At 45.7% G+C, this 15,107-nt stretch overlaps 1 protein-coding gene and 1 pseudogene across 1 annotated transcript; both read right to left on the reverse strand.

Moving 5' to 3' along the window:
* The window catches only part of LOC114510963, a 133,413-nt pseudogene that overhangs the window by 88,955 nt on the left and 29,351 nt on the right, over positions 1-15,107 (reverse strand).
* On the reverse strand, positions 4,705-8,853 carry LOC114510679 (leukocyte immunoglobulin-like receptor subfamily A member 5). The gene is made up of 6 exons (XM_028529204.2): positions 8,820-8,853; positions 8,664-8,699; positions 8,199-8,483; positions 7,752-8,054; positions 5,030-5,080; positions 4,705-4,887 (listed from the first exon to the last, which is right to left on the reverse strand). Exons 1-6 carry the CDS (start codon positions 8,851-8,853, stop codon positions 4,751-4,753), a joined length of 846 nt encoding a protein of 281 aa, XP_028385005.1. The 3' UTR covers positions 4,705-4,750.

Genomic DNA, 15,107 nt, shown 5'->3' on the forward strand with positions numbered 1-15,107 from the left:
GAAGACATGCCAGGAAGACGGGGGTCCCTGTGCCTGCAGAGCTCAGCTCAGCAGAGACACAGTCTCCTCATCACTGTGCAGTTCAGGCAAGTGTCACTGTGACAATGAGCACAAAGGACAGACACAGGGAAGTGAGGGAAGGACACACGCCCCTTCCCCTGGCCCCAGAGTGAGGTCTTCTTTCTATCCCAGCCGCCCTCACAGACTTCTTATTTTTTCTTAGCTACAGCACCTACCCACCTTCCTGGGGACAAGCCTCTGAGTGATCCCTGCCCCCTCAGTGCCCCTTGTTTCCTGGTTCAAGCCTCCTCATGCTGAGGCTCTTCCTACCTTTAACCTTCAGGGGACATTGATTTGGCTTAGAGTCCTCATTTTTACTTACAGCAGTTACTTATTTAAATAACCATCAACCATTGCCCAAGTGATCTGTGTGCTAAAGTCCTGTCTCTGATGCCCAGTTTCCTCATCTGAATCCTATAGTCACAAAGCCCAGTCCCCACAGAGGGGGTGGGTCAGTGGTGCTGATTCATGGGAGGGAGACTTCCATTTCCAGACAGATGATGATGTGAGTGGGCTGGGACATAAGAGGATCAAGGTATCCAGGGTCAAGGGCAGGATTGTAGCACCCACAGGAGACCTTGTCTCCTCTGAATACCAAGCACAGCTACTCATAACAGCTCTAACATATATAGGCACAGACATGTGCAGGAAAGAGAAATGAAAGTTCCCCAAAAGGAGAGGGAACCACAGTAGGGAACAGAGACTGAAACTGAGTGTCCCCTAGTGACCAGGACTATCCATGAGTCATAGGGATGAGATCTCCCTAAGTGGACAGAGAGGGACTTCAGGTCCTAACAGGAAAGGGAGTCAGGGAGCAGGTAAAGGCTTTAGTGAGGTCCCTGCCCGATGTTTCTGTGTGAGCTCTGGGATGTCTCTGCCCACTTACTCAAGTTCATGGTCAGCAGTGAGCATTTTTTCCTGTATGTACTGACACAGACTTAGTCCAGTATGTTACCCATGGGTGTCTGTCCTGTCTGTGTGTGTGAGGCTCCCATTGGACAAGCCCTGGAGAGCAGAACGCTGAGCAGATGCTGAGTATGAGAGAGTAGAGAACATGGGGCAGGGGCAGCTGCCACAGCCCCTGGTCAGCCTGACTCTCAGAAGAGCCCCTAAGAAACTGTGGGAGATCAGGTGTGTGAGGGGAGAGACTTCTACAAGAGTGGACAGTGGAGAAATCTTCATGGTGATAGACAGTGCTATGGATGCCGTCTACTGACACTGGGAACTGTCACACACAATGAAAGAGTGTCAGTAGGAAATATGAGAGTAATGGAAGATGATCACGTGTAAATACCTGAAAAATAAAGGGAGGATTCAAATTCTGAGTCAGTAATATGAATTGTTTTATATAGATGAACATATGAGTTATAAATCTTAGAGATGAGAAAACCCAATAGATGGACACATGAAAATAATTCTTCCCATCAAGGATGAGACAGAGCTGAAGGGCCATTTGTGACAGTGAAGTACAGTATAGAGGAAATGTCCAGAATGCAGCATAGGGAGACCAGATATGGGGACTGAAGGTACTCAGGGACTAGAGCGAGGAAGGTGGACATTATATGTATGGTGTCAGAAAGAAAGAAGTAAGTGTGACATTTAGAAACAGCTCAAGAGGGTAACAACCAAACATTTTACCAAGATGAAGAAAGACTAATCTAGTGTTAGGAAGCAGACATATAAAAATGAAATCTGTATCTTGACCTTTTGTGCCTAATGAAAATAATGAAGTTCAAATAAAAACACAAGAATGTATCCTACACCCAATTTTACGCATCAGAAATGGTTCATTTTAGGCCCTGGCTGGGTCACTCAGTGGGTTAGAGCATCATCCCAATATCCAAGGTTGTGGGCTTGGTCCCTAGTCAGGACACACACAGGGAGCAATCAATGGATGCATCAGTAAGTGGATCAACAATCGAAGTTTCTCTCTCTCTCTCTCTCTCCTCCACCACTCAAATGAGTCAATAAAAAAATTTTAAATGATTAATTTTGTTTTAATGTGAATTTCAACTAAAAAAAATCATGAAGGACTGACCTGAGGTCCTAAAAATTCCTAAAATTACTTCATAGAGGAAATGCAAATCACCATAGTCACAAGCTTGCTGAGACCGGATGTCCTCATAACAAACAGGACACCAGACGACAGTGGGGACACACCTTTCAGGAGCAGATTGTCAGTGAAGATTGTGCACTGGCCCCATTAGCTTTAAAGGACAAGGTGAAGGTGTCAGCTGGGCGAGTCCCTAAGTGGGAACCTGTGTCTCCTCACAGCTCACTCAGTGAGATTGTGTCTCCAGAAGAGAGAACACATTCCTGGGGAGAGAGCCTTAACCACAAGGGACATTTTTTCTCTCTGAGGAGTTGAATCACACACTTTAATTGAAAAAAAGAAAGTGTTTTATAGTTCCTTGATAAAACAAATGAGACTGAAATAAGACATTTCTAGAGAAGAAAGCTTTAGATATTTTCATCTTTTCACACTTGGTGAAAGCAATAAAATTCAGTGATGTATTTCAGTTAGAAGAGCAAAGATCCAAACTGGAGAAAATGAGATGCAACAATGAGGGAAAGTGGTAAAAAATTTAAAGAATAAATTTTTAATATCTATGTTGTGACCCAGACACTTATATAATATTTGATGTCAACTGCATTGAAAAATAAAACTCATTTATAAAGAAGGAAATGATGTCACATGATGCAAGGATTATCTGGAGGACAAGGGAAATAAACAAGTCATAAACAACAAAGTGAAACAGAAACCACAGACACTTTTATCAACCTCATCAGAATTACAGCTAAACTACAGAAAAACGTCATCCAGAACTTCCTGTGTTCTAGGTGAATAGAAGTCCTACAACTAAGGGTGTAAAGAAGAAGCCACATTGAGACTCAGAGACATGAAAAGAGCTGGTCTCACATCCACGTGTGGCAGACAGAAGTCAGGAGGGGGGCTCTGCTGCAGAGGTCCCCCCTGAGGAGTCAGGGTTCCCAGCCCCACACAGGGCACCCCAGCCCAGGGTTCCAGAGCCAAGGAAAGAAATTCTCATAACTTCTGGCTGTGAAAACCAGTGGGGACTGTGGCTGAGTGAGACTAGGACTTCTCAAGTCCCAGGCAGTGCCCACCCCACCTAACTTGCAATCTCCACCCAGCTTTTTCCAGTGTGTTTTCCACACAAATGCCCTCTCTTGCCTTACGCTTCAGAATTTCCTGAAACCTCTAAAATCAGCAGCACCCAAACCCTAATCAATATCCTTGTGAATGGCACACAGGGACACATTTTCTCTAAGGCAGGTACTTAAAGGTAGAGCTGTGTGACTCTAACTGGGTAAGTGTAATGTATCCTCTTGGTTGGTGACTATAATTTGCCCTCCTACAAGTGATGCATTAGAATGCTACTGGCTCACTGTCCTCTCCCCCAAGGGGTAGTAGGATTTTTCTCTCATCTGGATGCATTGGGACTATGGCCTTGTACTTTTGTAGAAAATCTGTTACAACACTGAAAAAGAAATAATCCTTACACATAAAAGGGCAGGCCACTTAGGCACACTCTGGGACTGTCAGACTGGTGTGACTGGTGTCCCACACTGGCTTGTACTGTCTGTGAAAGTCAGTTTGTGAGTCACTTCCCAACTCTGCATCAGGGCCTCACAAGGGGGAACTCGAAATTAGCCACAAAGGGACCATAGATATCAAAACATGGGAAAACACCAAGAACCAGTGTTTTATTAAGAGGAATTCATTGGGGTGACATTGGGTAATAAAATTAAATATAAGTTTCAATGTACCATTCTCTAATACATCATCTGTATACTGCACTGTGTTTTTAACAGTAGGTTCTTCCCAGGCAGTGCAACCAAGGTGATCCCTCCAAATAAACACATCTTGATTTCCCCCAGGCTGGTGTGGCTCCATTGGGTGGAGCATTGTCCCATAACCAAAACTTTGTCCTATCCATTCCCAGTTAATACACATAACTAGATTGCAAGTTCAATCCCCTGTCCATATGGACGTATGGGAGGCAACCAATTAATGTTCATTTTTCTCATCTGTGTTTCTGTTTCTCTGTTCTACCTCTCCAAAAAAAAAAAAAAAAACAATATGAATATCGTCAGGTGTGGATAAAAAAAAGTCTTGACTCCATGTGAGGAGGTTCATGGGAAAGTCCACAGGTGCCATCTGAGGAAAGGTGAAGACACATGGGGTCCAGAGGGGGCAGTAGGGCATTATTTTGGATTTACCTCTTGTGGGTTGAATGTTTGTGATGTCAGCTCATGGATGTATTAAAATAGATTGCAGGCTGTGCACTGAGTAGATGGGCCCTTCATATGAACATCAAGGCAGGTGTAATAAGACATAAAGAAGAACATGTTTCTGAAAGTGCAGGGAGGTATGGATGTGACCATGCATGTGGGATAAATATTATCTTAGCCTAAATGGGAAAAGTTGGGAACAGGTCACATGACTCAACAGTGGTCCGGAGGAGATGGGCTGAATTTAATGGCAGAAGGGTCTAGACCTTTAATGGCAGGGGGTCTAGACCTCCTGCATATAACCAAGGACTCCTCCACTGCAATGAACTGCAGACAGGTCACACAGCATGCCCTAGATTATCTTCCACAACCTTCTGGATAAAGACCTCATTTCCAAGGCTCTCCCACTCTGAAAGGTGCTCCTTTACCTCTGTGTTCAGGTCCTGGTGGCAGCGTGGGCCATTCTCTCGCTGTCTCCAGTCTGAGACAGCAGCACCCCAAAGACCACAAGGACCAAGCCAGCCAGGCCCATGCGAATGAGATTCCCCACTGTGTAGTCTTGGGGGTGGGAGGCTAGGAAATGTGAAGAAAGAGGTCACAGAGGTCACAGCAGACAAAGTCATCCCCAGATCCTGGATGCCCACCCAGCACACTTGTCTCCTCCTGATAGACAGGACCCTCTGCAACCAGCCCTATAAATGAGAATTGTACTCACCACTCGTGTTGTCTGAGCTGTTGTGTGATGGGCTGATGGTGTTGGCTGCTCCTTCAAAACCATAAAGAAGTGGGTGTGTGAGGAGTTGATACTACTCAAGCCATTTGTCCTCAAAACTCTCCCATTCCTCATGATGTGACTGCTCCCAGCCCCTTCTTGAGCCCTCTCTCAGCTATGAGGGTCCTGTCTGCTGTCATGGGCCCTGTCAGTCTCCCAGGGACTTCTGAGTGCAGACTTTCCTCCTGAGCCCTTTGGGACATAGGTAGGCTTTGCCCTGAGAATTCAGGTTTCATGAAAAATGTGGTCTCTCATTACAGAACAGAGGACGTTCCTCTCATCTCCCTGCTCTCTGTGGGAGACTGAACTATCCAAGCTCAATCTTCTGAAGCTGAGAGTGTATATTTATTCAGCAGCTGAAGACTAAGGGTCCATGGGTTACTCTCATCTATACACACAGACGTGAACGGAGTACTCGAGCAATTCTTGAGCTGTATGTATAGACAATTTTTTTTAAAAAAACTTGAAAATGTATCTGAAGTCTAAAACAACCCTTGTAAAACACCTTTATTTTTTTACAACTTTCTTTTAACCTATCATTACTTTTCTCTTAAAAATATTCTATTTATTTATTTATTTATTTATTTATGTATTTATTTATTTTAGAAATGGAAAGAAGAGGGAGAGAAACATCAATGTGTGGTTTCCTCTTGAGTGCCCCCTATAGGAGACCTGACCCACAATCTAGAAATGTGCCCTGACATTGAATCGAACCAGCAACCATTTGATTTGCAGGCTGGCACTCACTCTACTGAGACACAACTCCAGGCCAAAAGGTTACTTTTCATAATAAAGGGATGAATTTAACATAATCACAATGAAAATAAGAGTAGATTTACCTTTTAAAGTCAGAAATGTTCATAACTTAAATGTATATATGGAAGCATCGCTTTAAATTTCTCAGAAAATATGCCATAATAGAGAGGTGTGGGCAGACGTGTAGAGAGCAGACTTGAATTTCACAGTGTATCTGGGCAGGAATCCCCAGTTCCTCATGAGCCATCCACAGCCCCCAACACCCAACCTGAATCTCAGGTGAGCACTGGGTGCTAGAGGCCTCCAGGTGAGCCCAGAGTCCTTCAGAGTGATGCCCACAGGTGGGGGCTTCTCTCCATAGGAGAGTTTCCAGAGGAGACTCCACAATCCCCCACAGCAGCCCCACCTTGGCCTGAGCCACCTCTTGCCCTGCTCTGAGAGGGTTCAGGGACCCCATACAGGTCGGCTGGTTCCATTAAGGGTCTGGAAATTGGGTACCAAGGGAGAGTCAACCTGTCCTCTTTCCAGCCCTCCTGGCCTCTCCTCTTTCATAGTCCAGCTATCTTACCTGTATCATAAACCATACCTGGACACCTAGTTCTGAAAACTGGTACCAATCTATGCAGGGGCCTAGGATTTTGGTGGAAAATCCCACAGATTCAGTGTGGCAGGGGGAACAGTTGGCAGCCTCAATGATAATTTCCAAATCCTCACAGTCTCCTCGATATGGAGGCTTCTGCTTGCTAAGCTGAGTCCCCAGGCTGGGTGGACCTGCTCCCCAACATTCCTGTTTCCCTGAGTTGTTTCATGCACACAAGGTTCCAGTTAGTGGGACAAGCAGGACAGGCCCAGAGAGGGGGGGACCAGGAGCAGGTGCCACTTTTTCAGGTGACCCAGAAAGTCAGAAATGAACATACCCCTGCGGGTCCTGGCGAGGCAGCTCCCCCTTACTCAGGTGGGGAAAGATCCTCAGAGCTCACCTCCCTGGGCAGCTGAGTCCACACACACTCTGCCCTCTATCCTGTGAGTCTTGCCTGTGGCTTGTGCCTCTGGGGAGCAGCTCTGCTCTGGTTCTGAGATGGAGACACCTAAGGCAGTGGGCTGGGACTCCGTCCTCTGACTCCAGTCCACTCTCATTTGCCTCTTGGTGTTATGGTCCAGCAAGGCTGTCTCCCTCCCTTGCTCAGTACTGTCTGAGCCTGCAGGGTCAGGAGGTGTCACAGGTGGGACATGCCCACCTGCTTCCACCTCTCACAGGATGACCCTTCTCTGTAGAGCCACCTGGCATTCCCATCATTTCCATCATGCCTTATGCTTTCCTGGGGACAGTGCCCTTAAGCGACCTTAGAACTCAGACAGGACAAGGTCAGGGTCAGCTCACCCAAGACCAGGAGCTGTGGGGCCAGAAACTAGATGACATCTTGACCCCAGGGGGCACAAGGAGCCTCTGCCATTGTATGCCACCCATAGGCCGTAACCCCAGGTTGGATAGCAGGAGGTGGGGGCTGCCTTCTGCTGACATGAGCCAGGCTGCTCCTCTGTTCAGCTGGGCTCCTAATATCTTTCTCTGTCATAACCACCTCACCTGTCACCTACCATCCTTCCCCTGGACAGGCGTCACTGGGCTGGGGTGAAGTTCAAACCATCAGAGACTCTGGAGCCCATGGTTCCCTGAAATCTCTACCTGGTGATGACACCCAGAGCCCCGAGACACAAGTGTAATCTTGAATATCTGAGGGGCATTAGATCCTTAAAGAGACTCAATCTCCATGGCTGGTCTGTGTCTGTGGACAAGGAGCCCCTGTGCTCCCCTCACCCCACCCTTCACATGGGGGTTCCCCTCCCAACAAATACCCCAATCACCAGTCTGGTGTCTCAAATCATGTATGGGACAAAAAAGGGAACTCACCTAAGACCAGGAGCTCCAGGGCATCACTGGGTAGTGACCACAGCTGGGGTTTGCTCCTGTAATAACCATAGCATCTGAAAGTCCCACTCTGTCTGGGGATCACGGGGCCCACAGGGAACAGGGCCTGGAACTGCCCATTGGGGTGTTGCTGTGAGTCCAGGGTCCAGGAGAGCCTTTCTTCTCCTCCCTTAGTCAGAGCAAACTTGCCAAATCTCTCATCTGAGTGACATTTGAGAGTGACATTCCCTCCTGAGGTCACAGCAGGGCTGGGCAGGGCTGAGAGGCTGGGTTTGCTATAGACTCCTAGGAGAGAAGGAGGCAGTGTGTTAAATGAAGTCACACCTCCCTCACATCTCCCAGGACTGGGCTGTGAGAGGGAGACCCCCTGAGAGTGTCCTCCTTCCTGATGCTACAGCCTGAGGCTGAGAACCCTGAGTGTCCTCTCACCTGTCACCACCAGCTCCAGGGGGTCACTGTGCTCTGACCAGACATCTTGGCTGAGACAGTAACACTGGTATCTCCCTGCAGTGTGTTCTGTCATCTGTGTGATGGAGAACTTGGCCTTGTTCCTGGGATGCAGTGGCTTCTGCCTGTGCCAGGGCTTTGAGATTCCTTGTTTATCCAGACGGTACTCATTAACCTCCAGGATCCCTTGACACCAAATGGTTACTGAGCTCCCCCAGGGGATCACAGAACTTGGCTCAGCCCAGAGGGTGGGTTTGGGGATGTTCCCTGGAAGGAATCAGGGGCTGAGTCAGATTTCTGCCCCCAATACTCAGCTCTCAACCCCCAACATCTCAGATTTCCTTCATCTGTCATCCCAGAAATGCTGTTCTTCTTCCCCTACTTCCCAACAAGTGGCCCCTGGTCCCTGGTGGGAATGACATCTGTGAGCCCTGGGGACAGACTCACCTGCCTGCACTGGTGTCCTCAGGTCAATGCTCAGCCCTGCAAGAGAGTCCCTGTGAGAGATTTTCCCTGAATCCTGAGCAGATCCATCTTCCCCAGGAGACTCCCAACTTTGGGGGCCTGACAGAGCAGAGCTTCCCTTCTCTGCTCACATCTCACCAATGCAGAGCAGGGCCATGAAGGTGGGGGACATGGTGTCTCCTCTCCGAACCCAGCTGTGCAGAAGGAAGAGACCACAGCATCCTCAGTGTAGACAGACTCACAAGGTGTGGTCACTGGGAGGTTGGCCATCCCTGTCACGAGGTTGTCACGTCAGCAGCCCATCAGGAAGAAGGACAGTGTCTCTCCCCAGAAATCTGGCTACCATTTTCTTGATGAGGGAAGTTATAGTCCTGGAGCCTCCTGAGATGCCCCTCGCAGGTGTGTTAATACAGGACACAGGCTTTCAGGTCAGAGCCTCCACTACTGAGTCCCTTCACCCTCTGCCGGCTTTCAGCACCCCTTTGTGATTCTTCTCCATGGACAGTGGTTACCCAGGCCCTACAGATGCTTCAGGAAAATGAGGGATCCCTGTGCCTGCAGAGCTCAGCTCAGCAGAGACACAGTTTCCTCCTCACTGTGCAGTTCAGGCGAGTGCCACTGTGACAATGAGCACAAAGGACAGACACAGGGAAGTAAGGGAAGGACGCATGCCCCTCCCCTGGCACCAGAGCGTGGTTTTCTTTCTATTGCAGCCACCCTCATAGACTTCTTGATTTTTCTTAGCAACAGCATCCACCCCACCTTCCTGGGGACAAGCTTCTGAGAGATGTCTGCCCCCTTGGTGTCTCTTATTTCCTGGTTCAAGCCTCATGCTGTGGTCCTGCCTTCAAGCTTCAGGGGACACTGATTTGGCTTAGAGTCCTCATTTTTACTTATAACAGATACTTATTTAAATAACCATCAACCATTGCCCATTGCATCTGTGTGCTAATGTCTTATCTCTGAGTCTCAGTTTCCTCATCTGAATTCTGTTGTCACAAACCCCAGTCCCCACAGTGGCTATGGGTCCATGGTGCTGGTTCACGGGGGGAGACTTCCATTTCCAGGCCATATGAGGATGTGAGTGAGCTGGGACATAAGAGGATCAAGGTGTCCAGGGTCAAGGCAAGACTGTTGGACTTTTGTGAGACCATGTCTTCTCTGAATACCAAGCCCAGCTACTCATAACAGCTCTAAAGTATGTAGGCACAGACAGGTGCAGGAAAGAGAAATGAAAGTTCCCCAAATGGAGAGGGAACCAGAGTGGAGAACAGAGAATGAAACTGATTGGCCCCCAGTGACTGGGACTATCCATGGTTCATATGGATGAGATCTCCTTAAGTGGACAGAGAGGGACCCCAGGACTTCACAGAAAGGGGGTAAAGGTGTAGGGGAAGGCTTCAGGTCTTGTCCCTGACCCATGTTTCTGTGCATGGTCTGGGATATCTCTGCCCACTCACCCAAGTTCATGGTCAGCAGTGAGCAGTCTACCCTTTTTGTCATGAAACAGAATGAGTCCAGGATGTCAGCCATGGAGTCTGTCCCACGTGTGTGCGGCGGGGGGGGGGGGGGGGTGGTGGTGGTGGTGGTGTTCTCATTGGACCGGCTCTGGTGGGCAGAATGCTGAGCAGGTCCTGAGTCAAAGAGCGTGGACAACATTGGACAGCTGCCATAGCTGACTTCCAGGACAGCCCTGGGGAATCTGTGGGACATTAGGTGTGTGAGGGGAGAGACTCCTACAAGAGTGGACAGTGGAGAAATCCTAATGATGACAGACAGTGCTGTGGACACCATCTACTGATACTGGGAGCTGTCACACCCAGTGAAAGAGAGTCAGTAGGAAATATGAGAGCAATTTCAGATGATCACATGCAAATATCTGAAAATTAATGGGAAGATTCTATTTTTGAGGCAATAATATGAATTGTTTTATATAGATGAATATAATGAGTCAGAAATCTTAGAGATGAGAAAAATCCAATAGATAAACATGTGACAATAATTCTTCTCACAAGGATGAGACAGAGGTGAAGGGTCATTTATGACAGTGGAGTACAATACAGAGGAAATGTCCAGAATGCAGCATAGGGAGACCAGAAGTAGGGACTGAAGGTACTCGGGGACTAGAGTGAGGAGGGTGGACGTCTTATCTATGGTATTAGAAAGAAAGAAGTGAGTGTGACATTTAGAAACAGCTCAAGAGAAAAACATCAAACATTTTACTGAGATGAAGAAAGACCAATCTAGTGTTAGGGAGCAGGTATATAAAAATGAAATCTGTATCTTGACCTTTTGTGCTTAATGAAGATAATGAAGGTCAAATAAAAACACAGGACCATATCCTACACCTAATTTTACACATCAAAATTGGTTAATTTGAGGCCCTGGCTGGGAGTTCAGTGGGTTAGAGCATCATCCCAATATCCAAGGTTGTGGGCTTAGTCCTCAGTCAGGGCACACACAGCAAGCAACCAATGGACACATCAGTAAGTGGAAAAAAAATTGAAGTTTCTCTCTCTCTCTCTCTCTGTCCCACCTCTCAAATGAATCAATAAAAAATATTTTTAAATGATTAATTTTATTTTAATGTGAATTTCAACTCAAAAAGAAAATCATGAAGGGCTGGCCTGGGGTCCTAAAAAGTCCTAAAATTACTTTGTACAGGAAGTGCACATCAGCATAGTGACAAGCTCCCTGGGACCAGACTTCCTCATAGCAAAGAGGACACCAAAAGACTGTGGGGCACACCTTCCAAAGGCAGATTGTTAGTGAAGACTCTACGCTAAGCCCCATTAGCTTTAAGGAACAAGGTGAATGTGTCAGCCAGGTCAGTCCCTAAAGTGGGAACCTGTGTCTCTTCACAACCCACCCAGGGAGATTGTGTCTCCAGAAGAGAGAACAGATTTCCGGACAGAGAGTCTTAATGACAGGGGATGCTTTTTCCACTCTGAGGAGTTGAATCACACACTTTAATTGAAATAGTAACGTTTTCCCTAGTTCTTTAATGAAGCAAGTGAGATTGAAATAAGGCATTTACAGAACAGCAAGTTTTTAAATATTTTCACACTCAGAGAAAGGATAAAATTCAGTGATATAACTCAGTTAGAAGAACAAAGACACCAAACTGGAGAAAGTGAGATGCAATAGAGAGGGAAAGTGGCAAAAATTATTAAAAAATATCATTGTACCGTCTATGTTGTGACCCAGACACTTATACAATATTTGATGCCAACTGTATTGAGAAATTAAACTGATTTAGAAAAGAAGGAAATAATGCCATGTGCTACATGGATGCATCTGAAGGACAAGTGAAATAAACAATCACAAAAGAGCAAAACAATAACAACAACCCACAAACACTTTTTTCTTTTTTTAATTTTAATCATTGTTCAAGTACAGTTTTCTCCCTTTTACTCCCATTCCAGCCGACCCACCCATCCCTCTCCACTTCCCTCCCATTACCACTCTCCTCCTACTTTTTGTCCATGTGTCCTTTAAATTTGTTCCTATAAACTCTTCCCATTCTCCCCTGAAATTCCCTCTTCTCTCCCCTCTGGTCACTGTCAGCCTGTCCTCTATCTCAGTGTTTTTGAGTATATTTTGCTTGTTTCTTTGTTTTGTTAATTAGGTTCCTGTTAAAGGTGAGATCATATGGTATTTGTCTTTCACTACCTGGCTTATTTCGCTTAGCATAATGCTTTCCAGCTCCATCCAAGCTGTTGCAAAGGGTAGGAGCTCTTTCTTTCTTTCTGCTGCATAGAATTCCATTGTGTAAATGTACCATAGTTTTTTGATCCATTCATTTACTGATGGGCATCTAGGTTGCTTCCAGCACCTAGCTATTGTAAATTGTGCTGCTATGAACATCGGGGTGCAAAAGTTCTTTTGTATTGGTGTTTCAGGGTTCTTAGGATATAGTCCCAGCAGTGGAATTCCTGGGCCAAAAGGCAGATCCATTATTAGTTTTCTAAGGAAGTTCCATACTGCTTTCCATAGTGGTTGTACCAGTCTGCAGTCCCACCAACAGTGCACTAGGGTCCCCTTTTCTCCACAGCCTCTCCTACACTTGTTGTTGCTTTGTTTATGATGACCATTCTGACTGGTGTGAAGTGGTATCTCATTGTGGTTTTAATTTGCATCTCTCTGACAACTAGCGGTATTGAACATTGTTTCATGTGTCTTTGGATCCTCTGTATGTCCTCCTTGGAGAAGTGTCTGTTCAACTCCTTTGCCCATTTTTTATTTGGGTTGCTTGTCTTCTTAGAGTGGAGTTGTGTAAGTTCTTTATATATTTTGAAGATTAAACCCTGTCTGAGGTATCACTGGCAAATATTTTTTCCATACAGTTGGTTTTCTTTTTATTTTGAAAAATATGTTTTCTTTAGCTGTGCAGAAGCTTTTAATTTTGATGAGGTTCCATTTGTTTATTCTTTCCTTTATGTCTCTTGCTCTAGGAGACATGTCAGTAAAAAAGTTTCTGCATGAGATTTTCTTACCTACATTCTCCTCTAGGACTTTAATGGTGTCATGGTTTACATTTAAGTCTTTTATTCACCTTGAATTTATTTTTGTTGAAGGTGTAAGTTGGTGCTCTAATTTCATTTTTTTTTTTTGCATGTAACTGTCCAGTTTTCCCAACACCATTTGTTGAAGAGGCTATTTTTACTCCATTTTATGTGGCTGCCTCCTTTGTCAAATATTAATTGACCATAGAGACTTGAGTTTATTTCTTGGCTCTCTGTTCTGTTCCATTGGTCCATGTACCTGTTTTTATGCCAGTAGCAGGCTCTTTTGATTACAGTGGCCTTGTAGTATAGTTTAGTGTCAGGCATTGTGATCCCTCCTACTTTGCTCTTCTTTCTCAAAATTGCAGCAGCTATTTGGGGTCATTTATGGTTCCGTAAAAATTTTTGAAGTGTTTGTTCTATGTCTGTGAAATAAGTCATTGGTACTTTAATAGGTATTGCATTGAATGTGTAAATTGCTTTGGGTACTATGGACATTTTGATGATATTTGTCCAATCCATGAACACGGTATATGTTTCCATTTGTTTGTGTCTTCCTTGATTTCTTTCTTCACTTTTTTCAACCACATTGGAATTATAGCTAAACTACAGAAAAACTTCCATCCAGAACTTCCTGCTTTATAGGTGAACAGAAGTCCCACAGCTAAGAGTGTAAAGAAGAAGCCACATTGAGACTCAGAGGCACGAAATGGGCTGATCCCTCACCAATGTGTGACAGACAGAAGTCAGGAGGGAGAGCTCTGCTGCAGAGGTCCCCCATAAGGATCCAAGGGTCCCAGCCCCACACAGGGCACCCCAGTCCAGGGTTCCAGAGCCAAGGAAATAAATCCTCATAAATTCTGGCTGTGAAAACCAGTAGGCACTGTGGCTGAGTGAAGCTAGGACTTCTGAAGCCCAAAGCAGTGCCCATCCCACCCAACTTGCAGTCTCGCCCAAACTGTTTCCACTGTGTTTTCCACACAAATGCCCTCTCTTGCCTCATGCTTCAGACTTTCCTGAAATCTCTCAAATCAGTAGCACCTGAACCCTAATCAGTGTCCTTGTGAGTGATGCCCATGTACACATGTTCTCTAAGACAGGTACTTAAAGGTAGAGCTGTGTGTCTCTAACTGGGTAAGTGTAATGTATCCTCTTGGTTGGTGACTATATTTTGCACTCCTACAAGTGATGCATTAGAATGCTATTGGCTCACTGTCCTCTCCCCCAAGAGATAGTAGGATTTTCCCCTTGGCTTCTCGTCTGGATCCATTGGGACTATGGCATTGTACTTTCATGAAAAATCAGTTACAACACTGAAGTAGAAATCATCATTACATATAAAAAGGCAAGTAGCGTAGGTGCACCTTGGGGCTGTCAGACTGGTGTGACTGGTGTCCCACACTGGCTTTTACTGTCTGTGAAAGTCAATTTGTGAGCCACTTCCCAACTCTGCATGAGGACCTCACAGGGGCACCTTAACGATCACCATGAGAGGAAAACAGATACCGAAAAATGGGAAAACAGCAAGAACCAGTGTTTTACTAAGAGGAATTCATTGGGGTGACATTGGGTAATGAAATTATATATAAGTTTCAATGTACAATTCTCTAATACATTATCTGTATACTGTACTGTGTTTTTAACAATAGGTTTTCCCAGGCAGTGCAACCCAGGCAGTACCTTCAAACAAACAGGTCTTGGTTTTCCCCAGGTTGGTGTGGCTGTATTGGTTGGAGCATTGCCCCATAACCAAAACTTTGTGGTTTTCATTCCCAGTCAGGCCATATACCTAGATTGCAAGTTAAATCCCCTGTCCAGGCACGTATGGGAGGCAACCAATCAATGTTCGTTTCTCACATAGGTGTTTCTCTTTCTTTCTTCTACATCTCAAAAAAAAGCAATATAAATATCCTCATATGTG

Source organism: Phyllostomus discolor, chromosome 12 (genome assembly GCF_004126475.2).
Source record: "Phyllostomus discolor isolate MPI-MPIP mPhyDis1 chromosome 12, mPhyDis1.pri.v3, whole genome shotgun sequence".
Lineage (NCBI taxonomy): Eukaryota > Metazoa > Chordata > Mammalia > Chiroptera > Phyllostomidae > Phyllostomus > Phyllostomus discolor.

Coding starts and splice junctions, on each gene's coding strand:
- LOC114510679 (XM_028529204.2), bottom strand. CDS start 8,853: ATGTCCCCCACCTTCATGGCCCTGCTCTGCATTG. Junction 8,055..8,198: donor CCTGGAGCTGGTGGTGACAG/GTGAGAGGACAC, acceptor CTTCTCTCCTAG/GAGTCTATAGCAAACCCAGC. Junction 4,888..5,029: donor CAGCTCAGACAACACGAGTG/GTGAGTACAATT, acceptor CACATTTCCTAG/CCTCCCACCCCCAAGACTAC.